This window comes from Pantherophis guttatus, chromosome 6 (genome assembly GCF_059756535.1).
Source record: "Pantherophis guttatus breed Tessera chromosome 6, ASM5975653v1, whole genome shotgun sequence".
NCBI classification, from domain to species: domain Eukaryota; kingdom Metazoa; phylum Chordata; class Lepidosauria; order Squamata; family Colubridae; genus Pantherophis; species Pantherophis guttatus.
In genome coordinates this window covers 37,152,911-37,179,636 of record NC_142068.1, presented here as the reverse complement: position 1 = coordinate 37,179,636, position 26,726 = coordinate 37,152,911, and the positions used below count along the sequence as shown (strand labels likewise).

General features: G+C 36.0%; 2 protein-coding genes across 4 annotated transcripts in view; both read right to left on the bottom strand.

The window, feature by feature from the left end:
* Window positions 1-1,225: 1,225 nt before the first annotated feature.
* LOC117678415 (integral membrane protein 2C-like) lies at window positions 1,226-14,883 on the bottom strand. Its single transcript, XM_034439482.3, has 6 exons — window positions 14,407-14,883; window positions 8,938-9,105; window positions 6,280-6,468; window positions 3,775-3,885; window positions 3,135-3,285; window positions 1,226-2,103 (listed from the first exon to the last, which is right to left on the bottom strand). The coding sequence occupies exons 1-6, from the start codon at window positions 14,518-14,520 to the stop codon at window positions 2,012-2,014; spliced, it is 825 nt and encodes a 274-aa protein (XP_034295373.1). The 5' UTR covers window positions 14,521-14,883; the 3' UTR covers window positions 1,226-2,011.
* Window positions 14,884-21,087: 6,204 nt separating this feature from the next.
* Window positions 21,088-26,726, bottom strand: part of CAB39 (calcium binding protein 39) — a 30,159-nt gene continuing 24,520 nt past the window's right edge. For all 3 annotated transcript variants that reach the window (XM_034439480.3, XM_034439481.3, XM_087872694.1), the window contains exons 6-9: window positions 25,928-25,987; window positions 25,242-25,307; window positions 24,521-24,664; window positions 21,088-23,800 (exon numbers count right to left, since the gene is read on the bottom strand). In XM_034439480.3, coding sequence (XP_034295371.1) covers window positions 23,612-23,800; window positions 24,521-24,664; window positions 25,242-25,307; window positions 25,928-25,987 — 459 coding nt within the window. In that variant the 3' untranslated portion in view covers window positions 21,088-23,611. The remainder of the gene's footprint in view (window positions 23,801-24,520; window positions 24,665-25,241; window positions 25,308-25,927; window positions 25,988-26,726) is intronic.

Below are 26,726 nucleotides of genomic sequence, written 5' to 3'. Positions count from 1 at the left end.
CTGAACTTAATGAAGTGTGCTATATATTCTTGCTAGTCTGATTGCTCTCCCCACCTCCAAATAACCAAGTGAGGGAGGGTCAGTAGAGTTCATAATATCACTTTTCCAGGACTGAAGTAATGTTTCTGTTTATGCAGTGAGGCCTTTGTCAAGCAAATATATTTCTGGAATATTGCCACATAAAGTTATCAGTGATAGCATTCATCTTTTTAATCTGCATATTTTATACATTTAAGGTTTGGTAGACAATCTTTAAACTACTGGAAACTGGAGGGACTGAACAATTAAATAGATATATATCTGGTTTAATTACATTTGTTCTCAACAAATTGTCATTAGTTCCTCATTAAATTGGAAACTTGAAGAGACAGATGCTTATCAAATTTGTAGATGAAATTAAATTTGGTGTAATAGGGTAGGGTTTTAACATTCTTTTAGGTTACGGAATTTTTCTAATTCTCTGGAATCCCTGATCAACAGGCAAAGCTTTAGAGACTCAAAATAGGTTATATTTCACTGAATCTTTTCCTCCCTTTAGTCTCAGAATCCTATCAGCTATATATTCCTGATACGATTTTTGAAATTCTTATCACAATTGTTTTTCCAAGTAACATGCCTGCCCATTCCACAACATTGGTCTGCAAGGGTTGTCATGACAAGTCAGTTTTGCATTTCTTTCAATAGCATAGCTGTATTGTGTCATTTGGAAAATGATACTATATATAAATCCTTTATATTATTAATGTGCTTTTCCTGTTAAGGCTACAGCACAGTACTGTATGTTTTAATTTACACTGTTTATCTTTCATGACCTCAAGTTCAGTGCTTTATGTGGCAATAGCTGAATATTCAAACTAAAAAAAAATAAGACTACTAAAGAATGAAAAAAAAACCCTCAATTACCACAATTATGTGCCGTCAAGTCTCATCTCTTACCCACCAAATAAATCTCCAAGATGATCTGAGCCAATTTGAGCCTTTTTGTTTTCTAACTGCACTCATTACTGCTGTGATTGAATCCATCCACTTTCCTGCTAGCCATTCTTTTCCTCTTTCCTTTCACCTTTTGCAGGGTTATAAACTCAAGAGAACTAGGTCTTTAAATAGTACACCCAAAATATAATTTGAGGCTGATAACAAGCACACAACTAGGAAAATTGAAAAACATTCCGACATTTGTTTCTATAAAAACTTCAAAATAAAAAAGTCCTCCAGAAAAACAGAATAATTTAGTAAACTATTTTATTCACATTTTTTTGTAGATAAAATATACACAGCATTAAATGTTTTCTTTCATTCCAGAGCAGCTTTTCCCAACCAGATGTCCATCCTTCAAAAGGCACTTCAATTTGAAAAGCTCCCAAGCAGGTTGGAGATGGCTATCCCACAGTAGTGATGTTTTGACTTAAAATCTACTCCAGATTTTAAAAAAATAAAATAAAACAAAATATAGCATTATCATGGTTTGGGTTTTCCACAATTTATTAAGATTAATGACCAAAGAAAATTACTGGTTTAAGAAAAGTTTGAGTTCTTAAAAGTTTTAACTTGAGATCAAATTAGTAGAAAATAGTATCAAAGCAAGGTTTAAATATTAAGTTAGAAAAAACTTTATTAATATGCTCTTGCATTTTTTTTATACTCAGCGGATGTCTTTACAAAGAAATAGCTCATACAATATTGTCTGAAAAGGGCCAAAAGACACAAAAACAATCTATGTCGAAGTTTTCTATTCCAGTTTTTCTTGTGTTTTTTTCTTTATCTTCCTGCTCCCAACTCTAGACTTAAAGAACATCATGTACTCTGAAAAGGCTAGATTACTATATTATGTTTTATTATCAGTCTACAAAAAATTAATGAGGATTAATATATAAAATATTGATCCAGTATCAAACACCAGTGACGTAACAATTTAGTAATGGATTATGGTAGGCATATTTTTTTTCTTAGAATTTTTTTTTACAAAAAAAAGAAGCAAAGCCCAGAATAGAAAAAATCTGAGTGGCAGTTCTCACAATGGCTGGCAAATTGCTGTGTCAACCACAAAAGTATTTGCAAAATGGCGGATGTGATGACACTTCTCAGTAGCTCGTTGATGGATATCTGGAAAAAAGAACCAGAAAAGAAAGTCAAATTAAGTTTCTTGGATCTTTAAAGACACACCACCAAAAAAATGCAACCATTTAATTTCTAAATTAAGTACATAGAAATAAGAGCACAAAAACAATATAAATCACAGAAAGGGACACAAACATTACTGGCATTGTCATGTATTAATAAACCCAACTCTCAAAAGCTGTTTTCTCACCTTAAGTGATTTACATAGAATAAAGTGCTCTGATCCAAAAATACTATCAAAATATAACAATTTGTTACAGAAACAGCATCTAGACAAACGTTTGAAATGTTTGTTTTTTTTAAACACTAAATTTTAAACTGTCAGTGAAGAACAAATTTCTTTTTCCTTAATCTCTGAACATTTGCGATTTATAGCTGGCTTTATTTAAACAATATAGACAGCTGCCCATCTTACTGAGGTAACTCTAGATGGTGCATACAACAAAATACAAACACTAATTCACCAAGTGCCTGAAGTTGGGGGAAAATATCTACTATCACTAAATAACCGGCCAGCAGAGTTAGAAGCTCGTTTGGATGGCGTGGTCTTGTAGAGGGCCAAGTGGAGCTCATCAGGTCACTGATCTCTTAGAATGCCTGAATGGGAGATTTTTTTCTAATTTCCAAAAGGAAACATTGCTTTCAAGATGGTGTATCTTGGATTGGCTTCAACCTTGTTCAACCCTGGGATGCTATTAGATGGAGGTACAACTATGAGGATAGATACTCAGCAAGTTTTAAATAAGGTACCTTCAAGCCAGGGCAAGGAAGTTGTGTGGATGAGCCAATTATCATATATACAATAATTCATTAATGAGGTATTAATATCATATATGCAAAAACATTAATTTAGAGTTACTGGAGATACTATTTTAAAAATAGCTTCACTCTACCAGTATATTCTTTTGCCAATATCACATGTTGAATTGAAAAATAATAACTGCTGTAAAGTTACAGTCCATTTAAGAATCATAATATAAAATTCAGCAAAAGAAATAAAATGATGTTCCCCTTACGTCCTCTTGCTATCCTATGGCCCAATCTGAAGGTTTCTTTCCCTTGGCAGAGTTTATGAATATAGGAGCCAAACAGATCTGGGTCAGTGGCATGTTGTGTCACCATCCTCTCTTCCTGGATCATGTTGGTTTGTGGCAAATATTCCCCTTTCTGCAATCAAAAAATTTACAATTCACTGAGAAATTGCTTGTTTTAACATCTGGAAAGAAACATCTCTTCAACAAGTCCAAAACTATTATTTTCACTGTTAAGGAATTTTTGATCCATGCTTCAGAATATCACTTCAAGCAACAATAAGTCATTTTTCTCATCTCAACCTATACGCTGAAGTAACAATGGTATTAGTGCTACAAAATGATCACTATTTTGTATTTTTCTGATGATAATTTATCGATGCTCTATAATAATTTCTCAATTCATAACATTCATTCAAAAGTCAAAACCTAAATACTACAGAGACTGGGAGTCCTACTTTCTTTTAAGTCAAATATCAGGGTTCCATCAACCTACTACAGCTTTTCAAAGCTGGTTACTATTATTGGAACCACAAGTGAAAGCATTATCAGTTCCAAGGGAGGGTGCAATGGTTATAGAATATAGCTGTAATCAAATATAGAATAAAAAGGATTATTTACTGACCTTTATATTAAGTGTTAACTCCCAGAAATGCTTAAGTGGCATAACAATAGTAGCATTTAGCTCTCCAATGTAGCATTTATTTACTACCCAATCATAATAAGCTGTGAATCCCTGAAATTGCACCAAATAAAATCAGGTTAAAAACAGGTTGAATGCACTCAAAACAGATTCAAGAACCCTCACAGAAGAATCTGGGATTTGGTAAAGGTGACTGCTTGAATTGGACTGAAAATATTAAGTTTCACGTCCCCACTTAATCTCAGTGCTCACTGGGTGATGTATTGTCTCAGGACAAATTAAGGAATCAGGAGTAGTCACCCAGAGACCACGAGTTCAAGTTCTGATTTAGGCACAAAGCTAGCTAGGTGACCTTGGTCCAGTTATTCTCTCTCAGCCCAAGGAAGGCAAACCACTTCCAAAAAATTCTACTAAGAAAACTGTAGGAACTAGTCTAGGCAGTTACCAAGAATCAATGCTGACATGAAGATATCCACACACAGCCCAACTTCACAAGTTTATTGTTGCAAATCTTGAATTAGGAGACAAACCAATGTCAGTCACTTTGAGACTCAAGAGAAAAGGGTACTAGAATCATATGATTTAACCTTTTATACCCTTTTCATAGGAAGCTGCTTTCCAATTCCAGGCAACTGTCAAGAGCCAGAACAGTATAGGAACACAAACCCCCACAAAAGCACACACACACTAAAAGGCTATAAATGAGAGACTAAACTGATCAAAATTTCTAGTAGCACATATCCAATTGAGGCCAAAAATTAAATAAAATCAAAAAAAGGTTATTAAGGTACATTGTTCTCTTTACAGTACCATCCCATTATATACTTGTGATGGGAGATATCGAACAGGGGATATATAAAAACTAAGAAACTCAGGTTTCACAAACTCACAATGATATACTTCTTTTCACCAGTGGGAGACTAGGTACCCTACTCTATCCCAGTAGTCCCTACAAAGATGCAAATGTCAAGCTAATGTACACCAAGAATAATATATATGACTCCATCGATTTTCATTATTAGTACACTTCTTAATAAAACTATTGAGGTGGCTGATGTGCTGGCTAAACAATTATCTTATCAGGAGGGAATGAAACATACTGTATTTTCTAAATGAAGACAAAGGCGATCCTAAAATATGCTAGCAAGATATTTGACACACTGTTAAGAGAGTTATGGGGAAAGCTGCAACAGTAATTATTATACATTTAAATCCATACACCTTGCATGATGAACACAAATTCAACTGTACGAATTATGGCTGAGGAAAATGAATAAGGCAGTTCAGACACAAGTTTAGGGAATCAATAAAACTACAGGTAATTTTTTGATTAATGATCTGGCAAGATTATCACCCTCCTAAACATTTCCACATCTCTGATATGGTTCTCAGAAATATGGGCATATTAAGTATTTAAGTCTTAGAATTACAGATGAATTACAGGATTATAAAATTACATTTTCACATTCTTGTTAATAAGGAAGATTGAAAGCAGCAGTCTATGGACATGTGTGATTGATGTAAAGATACCTGGATATCTTTTATTTGGAAGTTACATAGAACTTTGCATTTTATAGGGTAAGTAAAGAATTTTGTAACAGAGAAACCATTATGTTTGAGATGCCTTATTCATTGAGCATTCCTATTCTGACCAGTCAGTTTGAAAGATTCCACTGATGAGTGATGCCATGGCTATTATCAGTGAATATATGCCCGTATTAAAACCACACTACCTCCCAATGAAAGAAGCAGGATCTGGATCAATTTTGTTTGTTTCTCCATGTCTTATAAAACTGTAAGATCATCAAAGGAAAATAAGTTTGATATCATGGCATTCCAACCCATTATATGCCTAGCCCATCAGGTTCTTTAAAATGCTTAGAATTGGTACTAGGGTCTCCAAAATGATTATTTCATATTATTACTGAACTACATTTCAGATACATCACCTCAGAAAGGCAATGTGACCCACTGATGGCCAACGTGAATCACCAGACTATCAAATCTCAAAAGGTAATCCCATGTACTATGTGGTTTAGAATATGGATGTCCAACCTTTTGCCTTGCCTAAACTGCATTGAGCAAAGAGGAATAGTCTTGGGTCACATATAAAATATATAATATAGTTAATATGCATAAATCACATAATAATGTTAAAAGTTTATTATGATCTTGCCAGGTTGCATTACTAGCTGTCCAGGGCTGCATGCGGCCTTTGGGCCATGGGTTGGGAGCATCTGGTTTAGAATGTTAGATGTCAGATGGTGAGACACATTCAGTTCCCACTCAACAATAAAATCTCTGGTTGGTTTTGCCCAGTTATCTCTGAAATTTGTTATGAAAATATATTGAAAGAAGAGTATTATATATGATATGAATTCCTGGAAAATGTGCTGAAAGAAATAACTTCCAAAAAAGTATTTTCTATATCTTTCTTTATTTCTGTCTTAGACATTCTTTCAAAGCATGTGCAGCCTAATTTCTTACCTGCTGAAAATCATGGATAATGTCTGCAGGATGCCCAACATTGGGCCTTGGGATGCTGATCTCCTCATAATCCTCTCCAAGGTAAATCTTCACATCCTCATACACTGTCCTGATTTCAGATGAATCATCGAATTCAAAGTAGTCACACTCCAAACCTCCTTCTTCATAATTGTAATACTCCGTCCTTTGCTACAATAGTTTAATAAAAAGTTCTCAAGCATAATTGACTGTGTTATTACCTCATTTTTAAACTTTTTAAATATACAAATTAATTTTGGATTACAGAATATGACACAGACTTAAAACTAAGTGATATTTCTTTCCTACTGACCAGTGGGACAGTGTAAGAAATTTGTAACCAAGTGTTGATCTTATGTCCTGTTTGGTCTATCATTCTGTCTTCTTTGTATCTATGAAATTGCTAATCTGAGATCACTTCTTTCTGTCTCTCTACCCTGGTTCATACTTCTGAGTATACCACCTGGTGGGATGCAGTTAGCTAGGTACTAGGCTTTTCCTAGCTCTGTAATGTATTTCCTCCAAATAAATCTCCCTTTACTGGAGCATGTTCCAAAACCTGCTCCAGTAAACTTCCAGAGAATAATCCATCATTTCTAAGATTTAAAAAAAACCCACAAGATGGTACAATGAGATAACGTTTAACTCATCGCTGAATGTACATATATTTGCAGTCTAAATCTGGTAACTCTAACACACGAGTGGAGTTTTTGTCACAAAAAAGCAGTCTTAATTCTTTTTCTACCAGTTTTTTGTTTTGTTTTGTTTTGTTTTTGCTGCTTGTTAAAAGCAGTTTTTTCTATATTTTATTCAGTATTCAGTTTAATCTTTTAGTTAAGGCATCAGAATAGAAACCACGAGACTGTGAGTTCTAAATGTGCCCTTAGGCATGAAAACCAGCTGGCAGCCTTAGATCAGTCACTTTCTCAGTCCAACCTACCTCACAGGGTTGTTGTTGTGGGGAAAACGAGAAGGAACTGTGTTGGTTATGTTTGCCACCTTCAGTTATTTATAAAAATAATAAAGGCAGAATAAAAACAAATATTCCCACATATAATTCTTGTAAACATGATTGCAAATAGCAACTTGCAATTGATTGTAATTGTCTAAATAGATCCATATCCCTTCTCAGTGGAGCAGCTTCCTAAAGCAGCTTTTCTGCAATTTTTCCAAAATGCTGATGGGATTCATTACATTTGTACATATCATGCAGATTACAAAAGACTCATCTGATATTCTGTATACCATATTTACTCAAAGGGTCAATTATACTTTTAAAGTGACGGGATCATCTTGGGTCCAAATATAGTAACATTGAATGCTTGTTTTTACTGCTAGATTCAAGCATATTTTCCCATTGAGCAGGAAACAGACAAGATAGGGAAGGCACATTTTGTTGCTCTCTTATTAAATGAAATTACCATATTTTTCAGAGTATAAGATGCACCTTTTTCCCCCAAAAAAAGAGGGTGAAAAACTGGGTGCGTCTTATACTCCGAATGTAGCCCTGCCCAGATTCTCAAACGGAGGTTTCAGAGGCTGAAAAAAGCATCAGAAAAGAAGCTTCAGAAAAGAAGGCCCCAAACAGAGCTTCAGAGGCTTTTTTTCTGAAGCTCTGATTCGGAGGCTTTCAGAGGCAGGAAAAAAAGTTTTTTCTGAAACAGTGTTTCAGAAGTTTCAGAGGCAGGAAAAAAAGCAAAAAAGAAACAAGGCACAGAGCTCACAACTAAGGAACCTGTTGCTAAAATTCACCTCTGGGAACAGCTGATTGGGGGTATTCTGGGAGACTGATCCACCTGCCAATCAGCTTTTTTCTTATTTTCCTCCCCAAAAACTAAGGTGCGTCTTATACTCCAGTGCGTCTTATACTCTGTAAAATACGGTAAGTGGCTGAGTGGGGTGAAGTAGTGAAGCAGTATTACACCCTCATGTATGTCAAAAAAGAGAGTAAACGCAATGTGAAAAGCAAGTTGGTATGGACAAGAATAGCATGTTCTACAGGTACAAGGAGCAGTTACCATGCGAAGTGTGTTCATAATAGAACCATAGAAAGAGAAAATCCTCAAGCCAGGATGAGTCTCCAGGAAAGGTAATGGGGAAAGGTTGAAACTATCAAAACAAGTCTCTGTTTACTAAAGCCCTATGGAAATTATTCAGTGGACATACGGCAAAAGGCTTTCTCAATGTGAAATCACAAACGTCCATTCACAGAAAGAGGATAGAAAACCAATTTTGCAGGTATTAAAGGGCATAAATTCATGATCAGTTATGGCTGATGAATATGAATTATAGCTTAATAGAAGAATATTATCTGCTATCACTAAAGACAAGAATGTCATTTTAGTAATGTTTCTCTTCTGGCTATAGTGGGAATTATATGCTTGTAAGAATCTGTCATATATGAGACATAATCTATCAAATATTGGGTTAGAAAATATATAAAAGGAAAGCTTATGCTGAAACTACTTTGGCTATCTGAAATGGGAAGCTCAGTTGTCTCAGATTATTGTGTAGCTCTCGGCTCCGTCTCTCATCTGTCTCTCATCTGAAGCAGACCAGTGGAGCAACTACTTTATAAATTTTAAGGTGGAAATGTTAATCCTCCAATCGTGTGATTAGTTTGAACCAAATCATACATACCATATCCATGCCCACGTGAGCAACTGAGTGAGTGAGAGATAAATATTTGTAGATATACATCGATGTTGAGATCAAGACGAGCAGTAACAACAAAAATCCCAAGGCCAAAAAGAAGAGGCAAGTAAGAGATCGCCAGCTCTGCTGTGGCAAAGATAAGGGCTGCTTCTCCTGTTTAAATAAAAGGGACAGGTCATTTATTAATGGACAGCATAGTAAATACGGAATATCCTGAGCAAGATGGTTCTATGCCAAGGTTCCTTTTTCCATGTTGTGTACATCTGTTTTCTTTTACAACAGGCTTCCTAAGAAGGAAAAATAATGTCTTAAAAAGTAATAAAAGATAGAAATACTGTATGCTTAACTCAACATGACTTGCTGATCACTTTCTCCTTGGAAAGTGGAAGAAACACAATAGGATAAGATAACTTATTTTGATACTAAGAAATAGTTACCATATTTTTCGGACTATAAGACGCACATTAGCTTTAGAGGAGGAAAACAAGAAAAAAAAATCTGCCTCTGCCTCTCAGCATCATCCGGTATTCATTTGGCTAGTGTCCTTGCAGCAAACAGCCTGGTCAACTTCAGCACATTATCATGGCCCCAGCACATGACTCGCAGGGCTCTGCTCCACTGCGCCCACCACCGGTCAACTGAGTTGAGCTGCTGCCGCCACCAGGGAACATTGGAGCCTTTGCTGCCAAGCAGCTGATTGGCGTTTGAATTTGCCTCCTGGAATACCGCTGATCAGCTGTTCTAGGCAGCGGGAATCGCTGTGGCCCGTTCGCTGCACCCTGTTTGCTGCTGCCCATTCGTCAATGTCACGACCCATTCGCCACTGCCCGTTCACCACCGTGTCCATTTCATTGTCACCGCGGCCCGTTCAATAAGCAATAGGTGGCGGCAGTAGGAGACGGCAATCCCTGTCACCTAGAACAGCTGACCAGCACCGCACCAACCGCCACAATATTTGCTCTGTAAGACACACTGACATTTCCACCCACTTTTGGGGAGGGGGGGAGAAGTGTATTTTATAGTCCAAAAAATATGATAAGTCAAGAAACTGAAAGTAACAAATATTGGGAAAAGTCATTAATACTTGAATTCTTGATTGGAAAGGAAACTAAGGTACATGCAGTCAGACATGAATCTTGAATTAAAAAATAAGTTTTTAATAAACTTGTAGCACTGATAAGTAGGAAGGAGAAGATACTGTAAGAAGAAAAAGGAGCTCCATTTCTAGGTGACTTAAATTGCAGGAAAATATTGAATAAATGTTAAGGAAAACTTCCTAAGAGTAAGACTAGATTGACAGCAGAACTAATTACTAGACGAATCTTTATTAGATGTATTAAAGCAAAGGCTAAGCAGCCTTATTACGGTGGTATTTCATTTGGATTTCTGGAAAAGGTTGGAGGGAATGGCTTAATTAGAATAATCTAACAGATTATCTTATTCTATTGATGTAGCATGTTTACAAATGTACATGAAATTTTCCTAAGTAACCTAAACAAACAACAATCAACTGCCATTTCACATTCTGGTTCCTTAAACCATCTCTTCTAATTTAACTTTGCAGACACATTTGTGCAAGGGTATGAAGAACATAAATTTCAAACAAACAAATGATATCACTGTGTGTTCCAATGTCCATGAGATCAGCCTACCCAATGATAATACTAATTCAACATTGTAACAGCAAACTACAGTCAAGTAATACAAAGAAGGATGTCTATTGATAGCTAATCTCCCATCAAAAATAATTAAAATAGGCAGTTTATGGATCATATATTTAATTTGTATATACTGATATATATATGTGTGTGTATTTTAATATGTGTGTGTATGCACACACATTCGCACACTGCAATATAAAGAAAGGGGGGGAATCATACATTTCAACAGATGAAATTACTTCTCGCTTCTGATCTTTTTTCAGAATTTTTTTAATCAATACTGCCTACCACTTTTTTTTCCTCTAGGCACACAAGCACATTTCGAACAAAGCTACTTATATACTGGATGCTTCTAGAGCATTTCTGCACACAACAACTGCATAAAGAAATACTTACTTGAAGATGTCACTTGTTTTGTAGCATGCTACTTTTAAATAAATACATAAAATAAATTAAAAACAGAATTTATTGAGCATCAGAGAAACTGTGGGCATGCAGATACACTTGAGTGCCATAATTCCAATGCCCAGTTTTTCCAGAAAGCAGGAAAAAGAAATCAAGAGAGTGGTAAAATAAATATCAAGATATGAAATATCCAAAATTTCCTCAGAGCATCATACACTAGTTTTTCCTGATTATGAAACACATCTAGGCCATATTAAAATAAATTAATACAGTTTAGACAGGTTTTAATCTCTTCTCCACGTTATCTCCTCTCTTTAAAAAGATGGTAGTTCGTATAGTTCTGGAAGAAAACCCTGAGAGAACCATCTTTGTTGCTAATGTGATACAGATCTACAGTGTCAAGCCAACTGTCAGGTTGAAAAATAAAATATGAATTTTTGTTCAGGTGTGGGGATAATCCAGTTAATGTGTCAATATTCTACTTAAAGTTATTTCCATTAGGTACAGTGGTGGGTTTCAAAAAAATTTCTACTGGTTCTGTGGGTGTGGCAGGGGAAGAATACTGTAAAATCTCCATTCCCACCCCACTCCAGGGGAAAGATACTGTAAAATCTCCATTCCCTCCCCAATCCAGGGGAAGGTTACTGTAAAATCCCCATTTCCTCCCAATCAGTTGGGACTTGGGAGGCAGAGAATAGATGGGGGTGGAGCCAGTCAGAATTTTTATTACCGGTTCTTCGAACTACTCAAAATTTCCGGTACTGGTTCTCCAGAACTGGTCAGAACCTGCTGAAACCCACCTCTGATTAGGTAGCCCTATGAATGAGAACAATTTCCAGTGAATATTGTACTAAAACAGCAATATGAAACTCTTTATAATAAAATGTGTTACAGGATTGGATTTGAAAATTATGCTGCCTGGATTGAGAGACTTATGTGCAAGAGTATATTTAAGAGATTTAGTGAGATTTGCATGAAAGCAAAAAAAAAAAGTCTTCGGAAACAGAAAAAAGCTTAATATTATAAAAATAAACCTTTTAAATTGAATTTCACTTCCTTTTTAGTCTCCAGTGACAATCTCCTTCAAGTGTTTTTAACTCTGCAGAACTCGTGTAAGCAGTGTAGGCCTACAACACATCTCCCAAATACAGGGGAACAAATAGCAGAAAATGTTACCTTCTCCATGTGTAGGTTGTGGTACCACATATTTTGCCTCAATGTGAAATAACTCTAAATACCACAGATGTAATTTTTGGCTACCAAAAATCCATCCATATATGGTCTAGCCATAATGTGCCTCCTAAAAATAAGATTAGTAGAGCTGATTTTATCTTTCAATCTCACCTACTAATGCAATCATAGTTCATAGCACAAGGCAACCACCAGGCTTGAAAAAAAGCCATCAACAGGGTCACATGCAAATTACAGAAGATGGAAAAATTACCTCTGCTGTTTTAGATTACAGATCACAAAAACTAGAAATATTCTTAGTTTTATTTCACCTTAAATAGAGAAATGTTCTGCAATTATTGGAATTTGTGGAAGACAAAAATAGGTCCCTAACATGATAACAGTAGAGATATTATATAACAACACAAACAACAAAGAATGAAGTCAAGTTCCGATTATTTTTAAAAAAAGAACACAGGAGCAGCAGAACAATCCCTCAGAAGGCCTGATAGAGAACGTCCCCATGGTAACAAACAGACTTGCTTGCCCAGAAATTTTTGGCTTTTTTCCCTTGGTTTTATAACTGGAGATATTCAAGACTCTAAGAAGAACACTAGCCATTCATCCGTGTCAAAGAAACAGGAATAATCTGAAACATATATCATTCAAATTTGCCAATCCAATCCTAGAGTAGGAATAGAGAATCCAGTTAGAAGCTCATAGCATTACTCAAGGCAAGGATAAGGCTTTCACCAGAAGTATCCACTCTACCAGGTGAAATAACTAAAAACCACCTTCTCTACCTTGGTGCCTTCTGAAATGCTATGGATTGCAACTCACATGAATTCAAACAACATGAAACTGTACAGGAATTGGAGTCGCAAACATGCAGAATAAAAGAGTGTTGGGGGAAGACTGGACCAGAACAGAGGGGAGGCGGTCCAAACTTCTGCTGGAGCTTCATTTGACTTATTATTTAAATGAAACGTAATCGTTTTAAGTACCAAACAATCCATATCCTACAAATTTGGCACTGAGACACCAGGCTCTGATCATGATCCTTTAAAATAATTTCACATGTATACGTTCAGAAGTACAACAACAGGGGTAAATGTTTGGAAGATAGGGATTTAATAAACCCCTTTCAAGCAAAAGTTGCTTTGTGGTATGGAAGTTAAAAGATCCTTTAGGGCTGGGAAACAGTTGTCTAAATCCAGAGAGTTACAACTGACTGTATATGGGCCCGGTTGCCATTTGTTGCACCGCAGACGTAATTTGTAGAGCAGTGTTTCTCAACCTTGGAAGCTTGAAGGTGGGTGGACTTCAACTCCCAGAATCCCCCAGCCAGCGCTGCTGGCTGGGCGATTCTGGGAGTTGAAGTCCACCCAGCTTCAAGCTACCAAGGTTGAGAATCACTGTTGTAGAGGATGTGGAGTGGAACCTTGTCCGACTTGATGCACGTTGACTTCATAAGCGTCGCTTATACCTCAGCCACACAGCAGCACATTTTCCACTCCGCTGGCAGGAAGGGATGGAAACAGATCAGCACACGTGGTGCCAGAGTTGAAGGTAGGGGATTTTTAGTTTGGCTTGCTTCGTTAGTAGCTGAAACCAACAGCAGGCACTTCTGGTTTTCTGGCATCCATGTGGAAAGGGGGAGAAATACTCACTATTCAGTCGCCCTAGCCCAGTGTTTCTCAACCTTGGTAGCTTGAAGATGGGTGGACTTCAACTCCCAGAATCCCCCAGCCAGCGCTGCTGGCTGGGGGATTCTGGGAGTTGAAGTCCACCCATCTTCAAGCTACCAAGGTTGAGAAACACTGCCTTAGCCAGAGACAAGCCCTACAACAGTAGCACTTTTAAAGAGCCACCACTCTTTCCCTCTATGAAGGGAATTTCTGTTCTGACCCCGGGCTCGAATCGCTTGCAATGAAAGCGCTGTTCTTCACTTCTAGCGTCCGCCGGACCTACTTCGATCTTACCTGTTTTACTCAAACACCTTAAAACCATATTGCGCCATGCAACAGCTCCATCCTCGGAAAGATTTACCCAATCGTCCAGAAACGCACCTATGCTTCAATAAATGTATTAAAGGTTGGTTTGTTTGTTTTTAAATCACCACCACAATCTCGTCGGCTCCTCAGAGCGTTCATGTATTCATCCTCATTAACTGAAATGCAAACCCGATCTGATAAACGCCACCCACGTAACAACTCACCGCATCCTGAGAAAGGACGAGGCCTTTTGCTGGGGCCCCGTGGCGCGTTGCAGCTGCCGCCTCTTTCTCCGGCTTGAGGTCAGCTGTAACCGGCTGGAAGCCGATTTTCACCATGGCTCGACTGCAAATCCCCCCCACAGCGAGCCCCGCCGACCGTTTCGTGCAACCCGCGCAAGCGTCTCCCGCGAAGATCGGGGCTTTTGAGATCCCGCCTCCGCGAACGGCCCCACCCAGGCAGCTCCGTTTCGCCTCCGGTTTTCATTGGCGAAGCCTCACGCTCTCTTTGCAGAAGCCCAGCCTTTTTGATTGCAAGCGGGCCGATTGTGGAAGGCCCACCTCGCACGTGCTAAAAAAAATATTCAGGACTTTTTGCACGTGGGTCACAAATCTCTCCTTAATTTTACCCGGAATGAATCTGAGGAGATTCTCAAGTCATCCAGGACATGGTTGTCCCAAAGGTGCTTTTTTTCAGGAGACAACTGAACTTCCTTGTTTTTTTCTTTTCTTTTGAAGAACGTTTAGCTTCTCATCCAAGAAGCTCCTTCAGCTCTGATAGGATAGTGGGGAATGGAAGGATTTATATTCCTTGCAGACCGCTGGTCCTTTGCGTCCTTTTAGGGGGTCTTTGAAGCACTTGGAGGTTTATCTGTGTACTCAGGGTCGCCCAAGTATTTCCATTCCCCACTATCCTGAAGAAGCATCTTGGATCTTCAAAAGAAAAAACAAGAAAGTCCAGTTGCCTCCTGAAAAAAGCACCTTTGGGACAACCATGACCTGGATGACTGAGAATTTCTACAGACTTTTAGCTATACAATTTGGGATGAACACCTTTGGAATGGAGTGGATTTCCAGAGAAAAAAATTGCACACTACAGGAACCAGGAGCGCTACTCAGGTGACCCTGAGGACACAGATAAACCTCAGGCATTTATCTATGTCCTCAGGGTCCTTCTAAAAAGATGCAAATGACCATCTATCTGCAAGGAATATCAATCCTTCCATTCCCTATTATCCTGTCAGAGCTGAAGAAGTTTCACTCTACCTGGAATGTTTGAACACAGGTTGGAATCTCCGTGGGTGAAAGCTACTTGAAATCTGACGATCCACCCATAAGAGGATTAATAAAATCCAGTAAAATTTATTTCGGGATAAAAACCAGCTATCTAGAAACTCAGTCTAATTGACAGTCGGAATTCCAGAACATAAAAAGGCCAGCCTGTTCTTTTTATTAAAACACTATTGTTTTTTTGCTGCTTGTATACTCACCAGTCATCTATATATTACTAAACTGCTATTATTACTACTTACTAGCTTAATGGAAGGGGAGGGGGGAATTGGAATTGATGGCTAACTATTTATTTCCTTACCAATTTCATATGCTGCTCATCTTGCAGTTCAAGGAGACTGAGCAGCTTACAATGTAATAAAACGTATGGATGTTAAAAACCATTATAAATGAAAACAGGTTAAAATTACAGAAGTTTAAAACAAAGAAAAAAAATCAAGGGTGGAATGGAGAGGTGGTAGTGACTTCTCTGTTATTATATTACCCACCTCCAACCAAGAGCTTTTTCAGGGCCCCATGCCAACCAACCATCATAGCCAAGTTTTAATGCATTTACTGAAGGCCAGAAAGGTGGGGGGTAGCCTTCGCTTCCCGTGGCAAGATGTTCCAAAGGTTGGGGGGATTTTAACAGAAAGGATTCTTCACCAGGACCCCGCCAGCTGCAATTTCTTGGCTGATGGGATCCGCAGCAAATCTCTTGCCAGCATTAGTGGGTGGGCCAGTCCTATTTAGGCAAGACAGCTCCTCAGGTATATCCTGGACCTATGCAATAAAGGGCTTTAAAGGTAATGACCAAATATCTTGAATTGGACCCAGAAGCAAAGCTGCAGCCAGGGCAGTCCGTGTAACAATGGTGTTATACGTGCCACCCTAGGGATTCCAAAAGTGTCCATGCTGCTGCATTCTGGACCAATTGTAGCTTCTGAATACTCTTCAAAGGGATGCAGTGCCTCAGTGGCTAAGACGCTGAGTTTGTCGATCAGGTCGGCAGTTCAGTGGTTCGAATCCCTAGTGCCACGTAATGGGGTGAGCTCCCGTTACTTGTCCCAGCTTCTGTCAACCTAGCACTTAAAAAGCACGTAAAAATTTTAAGTAAAAAAATAGGGACTACTTTGGTGGGAAGGTAACAGTGCTCCGTGCACCTTTGGCATTTAGTCATGCCGGCCACATGACCACAGAAACATCTTCGGACAGCGCTGGCTCTTCGGCTTAGAAATGGAGATGAGCACCGCCCCTAGAGCTGGAAACAACAGGCTAAGAAACATAGCCAGGTTTTTAGGGCCTTACAAAAGGTTAATAAGATTGGAGCCATTCTAATCTTGAATGAGAGAATATTTCCATACTGATGGTTAAGAAAGATGTCCGATGAAAACCATTTTAATACTCAATAATAATTCATTTCAGCATTATTGAATTCAACATTCAGATTTTCTGAACATTCTGAACATTTTCAACATTCATATTTTAATTTGCACATAATTATTTTCAATGTTTGTATAACAATGATTCATGTAATAGCCATGGGCATCAATAATCAGGATTCAATGAGGAAACTTGAGGAAATATGCATATGAAATATGGGACATAAGTACATATATAGTTGGTATTGTGTCTTTATTGCAAAAGTGTCATTTTTCTATTATTATGACTTGCTGGAGAGAAAGCAAATACAAATCCGTAATCCATTATTTTAAATCTGAAATAGTTTTTCAATTCTGAACAGCTATCCTGTTTGTTGTCTCCTCAGTTGCAATATTGGCAACTACTGAGTATCCCGTTTGTGTCAAAATCAGTTGCTACATCTGCTAATATTGATTGCAGATGTCTATGGAAATTCTCAATCATCCAGCTCATGATTGTCCCAAAGGTGCTTGAATGAAAAGCAAAACGTTTTTCAAGGAAAAAACAAAGTCCAGTTGCCCTTTGAAAAGCACTTTTGGGACATTGATTGCAGATATAATCTCAGCTCTTCAGCTCACAAAAAACTTTCATTATATACCAGTTAAATCTACTTTCTATTGGGTCTTTATTCAAATTATTACTAGGTCTCATATAAATAACTCTTTTTTTCAAAGCTTGAATTAAAAGTTTATTCATTTTTAGTCATTGCTGATTTCTACAGTTGTTAAGAGACTTTAAAGGAATCATCTTAAGACTCTTGAACCTGTAACCTACTTTGATATTTAAAAAATCAAAATTATTTTCCTACGTATTTATGAGAACTTTGGGACAACATGCAGGAATGGGTGCTTTTGTAAATCAAGAGGTCACCTTTAAAAAAATCTGCAATTACCCCAGTTGCATCTTAGAAAAATAATATAACAGACAATTCTATCTATTGGGACACTTTGGGGAATGTTTAATAAGATTGTGGGCCACATCTTGCTATTAGAAATGTAAGTCAAAAGTTGAACATGGCTTGGATTTGTCCAGTTACCATATTTTGGAGTAAAGCTATAGAAGTATTAATATGACTTCTAAATCATTGTTGCTGATTAAGAACGCACATATATTGCTTTACTATATTTCCAGCATTTAGAATATGTAGTGGACTAAAAGTGTACAGAAACTGGACAAACATACTAAGTTATGCAACACTGGAAGAACAAATTTACCCCTGACTTCTATCAATAGAATGCTAATGTATGTGGTCTGTCAGTATTTGAACTGGGTTTGTGGTTCTTTTTTTAAAAAACAATGAGCAATAAAGAACAATCAAGCAATCTGCTCACTTTGTTTGGAGTGTTTTCTCATGAGAAAATTTTCCAGACTCTTATCCCCCTTTCTTTTCTTTGTATATATGCGTGGCTAGGAATAAAATTTTATTGTACATTATTTAGTAAACTCTATATATTTAATTTTTTTCTCAATGATTTTTTTTAAATGTAAGGGTTCAAGATATTCTTCAGCTGATCAATCAATTAACAAGTTCTAGTTTATTACTAGTTGCTCAATTTACAAAACAAGAGCTCCTCTAGTGATGAGATACTTGCACTGGAATCTGTATTTTTATTTTTGTAGGATTGCAATTCTGTGCACACATATACCAGAATAATTCTCACTGAATACAGTGGTTTTTGCTTCAGAGTAAACAAGCAGACTGAATCACTAACAGTGTGGTCTACTCTGAGAATTCTAGAGAGGAGCATGAAAATAAACTTAATTTTTGGAGAAAACAGTTCAACACGTCCTTCAAATGTGGTGGCTCAACCACATGTTCTTCGGCTGGGATAAAATCTAGTTGGTGAGAAAAGACACATTCCAGTTTCTATGGCAGCCAGTTTCATTGTCTAGGTGACAAATCAAATATATAAAGGCAACTGAACTACCAGGCAATAAATTCAACAAAGTTTGCTAAAATGTTTCAAAATACAAAGTTCATTTCTGGACTTAATATGTAAAATACTATCATTAAAAGCAGATATTTCTGGTTAATTTGGAATAACTCCTGTGGAAAATCTAATTTTGCTACTATACTAACTTCACATTATTGCCTTTATTTGTTCTCAAATATCCTCAGCTTAGAGCCTTAGATACGTATGCACAAGACTAGAAATTATTATTTATTATTCATTCATTCATTTCATTCATTGAATTCAATTCAATTCAGTCAAATCAAATCAGTCAAAATCAAGTGACTCTCGGCGACTTACAATTCTAAAATTATAAAACAATAAAAACATCCAAAAAGTAAATTAAGTACAAAAAGCACCAATGACGATGAATCAACTAATAGTAAAGCCAAGCAATAGGGTCCTTACCACTTTCTGAGCTCCAGGCCCTTCTAAAAAGTTTTTAAAACTTTGCAAAAAGCCAAAGGGGCCATTCTACTTTCTGAGGGGGGAATATTTATTTATTTATTTATTGGTTCGATTTATATGCTGCCCTTCTCCGGAGACTCAGGTGGCTTACAATGCGTTAAGCAATAGCCTTCATACTTTTGTATATACCTGCTTAGTAGGGCTTTCGGGCCCCCCCTAAGCGGTGTTCTTTTTTATACATAGTCAGCTTATTGCCCCCACAATCCGGGTCCTCATTTTACCTACCTCGGAAGGATGGAAGGCTGAGTCAACCTTGAGCCTGGTGAGATTTGAACTCGCAGTAATTGCAGGCAGCTGGCAGTTAAGTGCTATTTAACAGCGCTTTAGTCCGCTGCTCCACCATAGTCCATAAGGCAAAGGCCTTATGGCAGGAGCAACAGCAGGCTAGCATAAAATATGGTTATCATCGTCTCTGATAGACCTACAGCAGCTGGACCAGAGTTCCAAATCTTTCTAAGCTGAAAACATGGCTGTTCTGATAAAATGACTGCTTCGGTACCACTTTATTTAGCCTTCCAGATGTTTCTCTACTAGAATTTTTTAGCATTTAGCATTTAGTTTTATATACCACTTTACAGTGCTTTACAGCCCTCTCTAAGCAGTTTAGAGTCAGCATATTGCCCCAAACAATCTGGTCCTCATTTTACCAACCTTGGAAGGATGGAAGATTGAGTCAACCTTCAGCCTGGTGAGATTCGAACTGCCAAATTGCAGGCAGCCAGCAGTCAGCAGAAGTAGCTTGCAGTACTGCATTCTAACCACTGCATCACTACGTTTTTTCCTGGTCAGGGAAACATATTAAGAAAAACATTGCACTGTAGACCCCTTTTTCAGAATGCCTTCAAAATTTAGTGTCATTGTAACTTCAAACAGTCAGTCAAGGACTACCTGCAATTTAATAGATAGTGGTAAAGCATGAATTGGTTATTTTATGGTAGATTTGGTTTCAATGGTAAAACTGATACAATCATATATCCATTGCATGTCTTATCTATTCACCTCATTCTGATTTAAGTTTATAACTAGAAGCTCTGCCAGCTTCTAGTTATAATGCATTTTATTTTGATTCTACTGGGAGCAGCGACAAAAGAAGATTCAAGACTAGATCAAGAATCTTGCAAAAATTAGGGAATGTTATTTTTATAAATTTGATATTTTAAGATGTACGAAAGTATGTATTCTAACATGTCAGTTGTTTCAAAGACAAAAATGTGTGTGATGAACAAGAGTAATATCATAATTTTAATACATTTTTGTATAAGATCCAGCAGAAAGTTTTTGGGGGTGGGGAGAGAACAAGGACTTTTATTAGTGCTACAGATCTACGTTTTTTTTTAATTGCATAAAGCTTTTTAACAGTGAGTATATCTTTAGGAGGAAGGAAGTACTACTCTTACAGAAAATTGATATATGGAGTCTGCCTAAGTAATTGTTAATGAATTCCAAAACCATTTATGATATGGCATAGATTTATATATAATATTCAATGGCAATTCTACTCTAAATATTGAAATTTAGTGATAATCTCTTCAAGGAAATTTAGTAGCAGGAAGATTGCTCAGATGCCTTACTATTCTCAACATCTTCACCCATAAATAGTTGTTTGGATACTTTAGAGAAAACAATGACAGTAAAAGAGATATAACCGCAAATTTGTCCTATAAAAAAATAGCTTTTTAAAAAACTTACAAATACATTTGACCATTTTTATTAGCAAGATCAAAATTTAACCTAAGATAGTTTTTAAGAACTCTAACAACATTGTAAACCATGAATAGAACAGCTGGTAACTATGTCTGGTTGAATATTATTTATTTACTTGTATGAAAATTTTAAATACATGGCCAATGTTTTACAAGAAGCAGAATACTTCTTAGGAAAAATACTCATTTTTGGGTGAACCTTCTTCTTGATACATATTATAGCACGCAATTTGTGTTTCTTCAAAATTTTATTTCAATTTAAATTAAGGGGCCAGCCAGATCTTCTAATAAGAAATGCATTCATTTGAAGAAATGCTTTCATGGAAGTAAATTTACAATTGTACAGAGTTAGAAAAAAACCCCAAAAATCACATTAAATAACTTTTAGTAATATCTTTAAGCCTTCACACAGATAAGAAACCATTTCCAGTACAATAGTTTTTAATATGAATAGCACATCAAATGGTCTTAAATACAACTTTTTTTTGAAAGCCAACACTTCAAGGATTAATGTTTTTTTAAAGTATAGCCTTTTGTCCCATGCCAAATAATAGAGAAGCAAAATCAATATCCAGATCCACCTTTTAACTTTCATATATCTATTTTGATAGATGTGTGTGTACACACACACATACACACACATATATAGATATATAGATATACACACACACAGATATACAACTTTTAGCATGTCTATATTTTTTTTTCTAAAAGTGGAAGCCTTATGCATAATGGAGAATAACTTGCCACCTAATATTTCCTTGTCTTAGCTATACTAAACCAAAATATAAAAAAGGACAGAGTACTGTACTGATCTATAATATTATCACCTCCATGGTTGTTTTTGCTTGTCTATATAAATGATTCAATAGAGGATTATGATTTTTTTCAGTAGATATTACAGACCATTTTGGAAAAGACAAATGGCTTATGGCTGCTGAAAGAAACATAGGTATATATATCCAACATTATCAGAATCCTATTTGCTGGACTTTATTCCAACTTCCATCATGAAGGCTTTGAAAATTAGCTAAAATGTCAATCAGCAAATTAATCATTTGTAAAATAATTTAATCATATAGATGCTAGAAAACAATAAATAATTGTATAGCATTTTCAGCCAGATTCAATCATGCGGAATTTGAACTTTCATACTCCCAATTCAAAAAGTTGGCTGGTTGTGATCTCAGTTCTACTATTATGAATAGATAAGATTTTGATAACATACTTTAGATATATCTAGCATTTTGTTATGATCACAGTAACAAAAAGTGGTGCAAAATCAGTCTTTAAAAAAAATAAATACTGATAGTTTGCAGCATTAAGGAACAGGATATTGACACTAGGACAGTTATGAAAATTATGGTTGTTGAAGGGAAAATATAAGTTAAATACAACACAACTATTATACTAACGATATGAAAAGAGATTCTCTTTATACCCACATGAAAAACAAATCTGAATTAATTTAGCATAATCTTTATAATTTACAATTGGCCAAACACAGCACTAATATAAATGGAGAAGGCCAACATTGAGGAATACAGGTTTAGTGGGCTCCAGAGCTATATTTTTAGTCTACTTTAACTGATGGCACTGCATTATACTTGCAAATACAGAAAAATGGATTCTTTTTAATGCTGCAGTATTTAAGAAATGTGAAATCAGTATTTTCATGTGATCCAAAGTATCATTTTACATGAGCTTTCATTTTTCAAAACTCAGTATCAGTATCAGATAAAAGTTACAGACTAATACATTAACATTCCTCTGCTGTACAAATTAAATCATTTTTAAAGAAATGAGCAGCGTAGGAGTTATATACAGAAGAAAACAAGCATTGTTGAAATGAAACACAAAGTGTCACTGCTAAGCTCTATTGTCTGAAACACAATTTGAAGTAAAATTAACAAAAATTCTTATAATGTATTTCCAAGTCTACATCTCAATTCTCAGAAAATCACTCTCAAAAACAAACTATAAAGCAACGAAAGGCATATATACATTTTCCTCATGAACTCTGAGATGTCATTCTTAGAAGTTGCTAAGTTTCAGTATCAATTTTATTTGCAAGACAACTGTTCATCCCAGAAAGCTCACATCTTAGATACATTTCCCCTTTGATTACAATTAAAGCACTGCACATTTTTTTAAAAAAATCAAGGCATATAATCTTATACTATGGTGCCAAATATGCACAGATCACATTGTGCTCGCATCTCATACAAGGTTAAGTGCAAACATGGATTGAATCAGATTTTCTAGCATGCACCCTGTCATAAACTAGTCTAATACCTTCTCTCCTATCTCAAACTATCTTATGTTTGTTTCATGAACCAATAATCTTTCCCATCCCACCCCCACCCTGGACTTCTAAAAACAAGCGGTGTGCTTGAATTCAGACACAAATATCAAGAAAGTCCACATTGTGCAAGAAAGCAGCAGCTAGGTTTGTCAACTCGGACTAAAAAAATAAAGAGAAGAAAAAACAAACAAACTGTTCACTGAACAGCGGTTAGCAGTAATGTTCCTCATGAAGTGATAAGAGTGCCTGATGCTGAATATCTAACAGCAAATGCTGAATTTGGATTTAATATTTTAGGGGTTTATAGAAGATTAGGCTTCTTGTTGTGCTGGTCTTTTCAAATCCCTGATCTGTTTAACTAAATAGGTCTTCTCATCGTTAAATTGTTCATCCTCGGTCCTGTCGTTCTGAAACTTGCTGAGAAACTCAATAAGTTTGGTCTGGTTCTTTAAGAGAATATCTAATATAGGTTGCGTCTTGTTAGGATTGGCTACAAACACCTGCAATACAATTTTCAGAAAAATTAAAATTAAAATCAGAATGTATTAGAAAATATTAACAGAAGAATAAGTTTTTCTCTATATAATGCATGAAATTTACAAGCAATGTACCATATGTAATCCATGCATAAGAATTTGTCAGAATCACAATTACACTATGTAGGCAGTGTTTCCATTTTTTTTCTTTTAATGACCCTGTAATCTCTTGCATTGGGTGGGGAGCTGAGCGTTTACTGACCCTACACGGTGTTGGGAGCAGATATTTTCTCTTTGAGGCCAGAGAGTGAAATATCTGCTGCTACTTAGGATCAAACTCACAGCTTCCTGATTGTGAGGCAAGAGCTCTACCTCTAGACCACCTGCTGCTCTTTAGGCAGTGTTTCCAATGATTTTTCCAAATTGGGAAGTAGATCAAATATCCACAAAAAGCCTAGCAAAATACAAAAAAACTCCATTTAAAAGTTCTATAAATAGGCTGAACTTAAGAAACTAAAATCAGCATTTAGGTATTTATTTTCACAAGCAATAAATGTATTCATACCATAGTTTAGATCTGTGATGCTGAATTAAAAAAAAATAAAAATAATTACATGGATTTATTAATTGCTGACTGTGTATACTATGATTCTGAAAAAAATATCCCTGGCTCCATCCCTTTCCCATTTATTCAAATCTTACTAGACAACTTTGTATTATACGGTGACTGTAAATCAGCATTACCTTAAAGACGTGGAAGGCCTCAAACTGAATGTTGCGACTTTTGTCCCTTAAAAGATTCATCATTAGCTTGAGATTTTCAGGTTTACTGATGTATTTTGTCATAATTGTGAAGTTGTGTCTATCCAGTAGCAATTCACCAAGTAGCTACAGCAATAAACAAACAGGGTTGTTTTTTCACAAGGACTATAAAGCACAGAAGTTTCAATAGTTAACAGAGCCAATGGTTGTATTTCCCTTTGCACAATTGTTATTTTCAAAAGATTAGTGATATTAGACTAATTTACTATTATACCCTATTCTCTGCCATGTAAATTGTTAAAATTATCTGGATTCATTCCAAAAATCATTTTAAAAATGGAGGTCACCATAGCCTTATAGACCATAATTGTCAAATGGAAGGACAAAGAACAAATATGGAAGCCTTCTTCCAGATTAGACCAGAGATGCAAGAAGTGGGAGAAAATGGCAAAACAATCTTTTTAGTACTTCTGCTACCAATTAAAAAAAATGAGTAGTGTTTATAGTAAAAAGGAGAAATGTATATTACATCCTTAAAGCTTTAGTTATTATTTGCTGGCAAAGAATACTTGTAGAATTGGTATTAACAAGTTACATATATAACTACAAATTGCCTAAAATTCAGAATCCTCCTGACACTTTTTATTTAATGTAGAAGAACAGAATAACTAAATCATCTTATAGCAGTGATTTTTTTTTTTACCTTAAGTGACTGTCGTTTTGTTACATAATTTTCTGAGTGGAGCAATTTTTCATATTCACTGAAGAACTGGATAGAAAAAAAAAATAATCATGGCTTTTCCAATCAACAGAATGATCCCAAGTGATCCATTTAATTAGAAATAATAAAAACAAAGAGAACTGGATGCGAATCATAGAAATTGAATTCCAATGCATTTAGATCGTTCTAATTGTTTTTTTAGCATTTTTCTTGTACTACCTACACAAAGCATCTGAATAAGTATTCTGCAGCTGACAGAATGGAGTTTTCAGTTAATTCTTTAGGCAATCACATACTTGAGTTTATAAACAACCAACTTTATATTTTTATCATTAGCTATGGCCAGTAGATGGAGCAACGTTGTCATATATACTTCTCTGATTAGCATGACTACCAGGAATGGCAACATAGTGAGAGTATGTTGTTTGCTTCTTACAAAAACAATTTTATTCTTAGCATTTTTAAAACAACTACAAAAAATTCCTGTCCAAGTTTAAGAAAAACCCTTACATCCCAGGTTCAACTTGTATTGCAACAATAAACCAGAAAATGCTGAAAATAAAAATATTTGACTAGACAGGAACTGTTTCATTGTTTTTCACTCTCTTATTTTGTGATTATTCTGATAGTTGAAAAAAAAATTATAACAAAGAAATAAAAATACATACCCTATCATAATGCTGTTCCAAAAATTCTGCACTCAGCAATTTGTGCCTTGTAAGTAAATCCTTAAAATAAGAAAATATACTGTTACTTAAAGATATTCCCTCTCCTTTTCTATAATTTCAGGATGTCTGAAAGCAATTTTTAACATACAGGTAGTCCTCAACTTATGACCACAATTGAGCCCAAAATTTATATTGCTATGCGAGACATTTGTTAAGTGAGTTCTGCCCCATTTTACAATCTTTTTTGTCACAATTGTTAAGTGAATCACTGCAGTTGCTAAGTTAGGGACATGATTATTAAGTGAACCTGGCTTCCCCACTGACTTGTGAGATGATCACATGATCCCAGGACACTGCAGGAGTCATAAATATGAAATAGTTGCCAATCGCCTGAATTTTGATCATCTAACTATGGGGATGCTGCAACAATCCTAAATGCGAAAAATGGTCATAAGTCACTGTCTACAGTGTCGTCGTAAATTTGAATGGTCACTAAAAAACTGTTGTAAGAAGGACTATCTGAATTCTTTTCCATTTAGTTAATTATTTATATGCCTCATAACTCAGTTGAAGCTTTCATCTATTTTGAAAAAAATTAGTACAGCCATAATTTCTGTGCCATTTTTACTTGAGCAGGGATGGAGAACCTGAAGTCACTCCCGCCTCAATATTACCAAGTTGGTAATTCCTATTAAACTTCATTATTATGTTGCTGGAATTCAACAGCTGAAATGCCACATGTTGTTGTTTATCTCTTTTTTTTTAAAGTGGTGTACATTTTAATATTGGTTTTATTTTT

What these genes read in the sequence shown, in the direction of transcription:
- LOC117678415 (XM_034439482.3), bottom strand. Translation starts at nt 14,520, where the DNA reads ATGGTGAAAATCGGCTTCCAGCCGGTTACAGCTGACCTCAAGCCGGAG. An exon ending in TTATCCATGATTTTCAGCAG is followed by an intron (nt 3,886 to 6,279) that starts GTAAGAAATTAG and finishes GTGCAATTTCAG; the next exon opens with GGATTCACAGCTTATTATGA. An exon ending in CCATAGGATAGCAAGAGGAC is followed by an intron (nt 2,104 to 3,134) that starts GTAAGGGGAACA and finishes TCTTTTTTCCAG; the next exon opens with ATATCCATCAACGAGCTACT.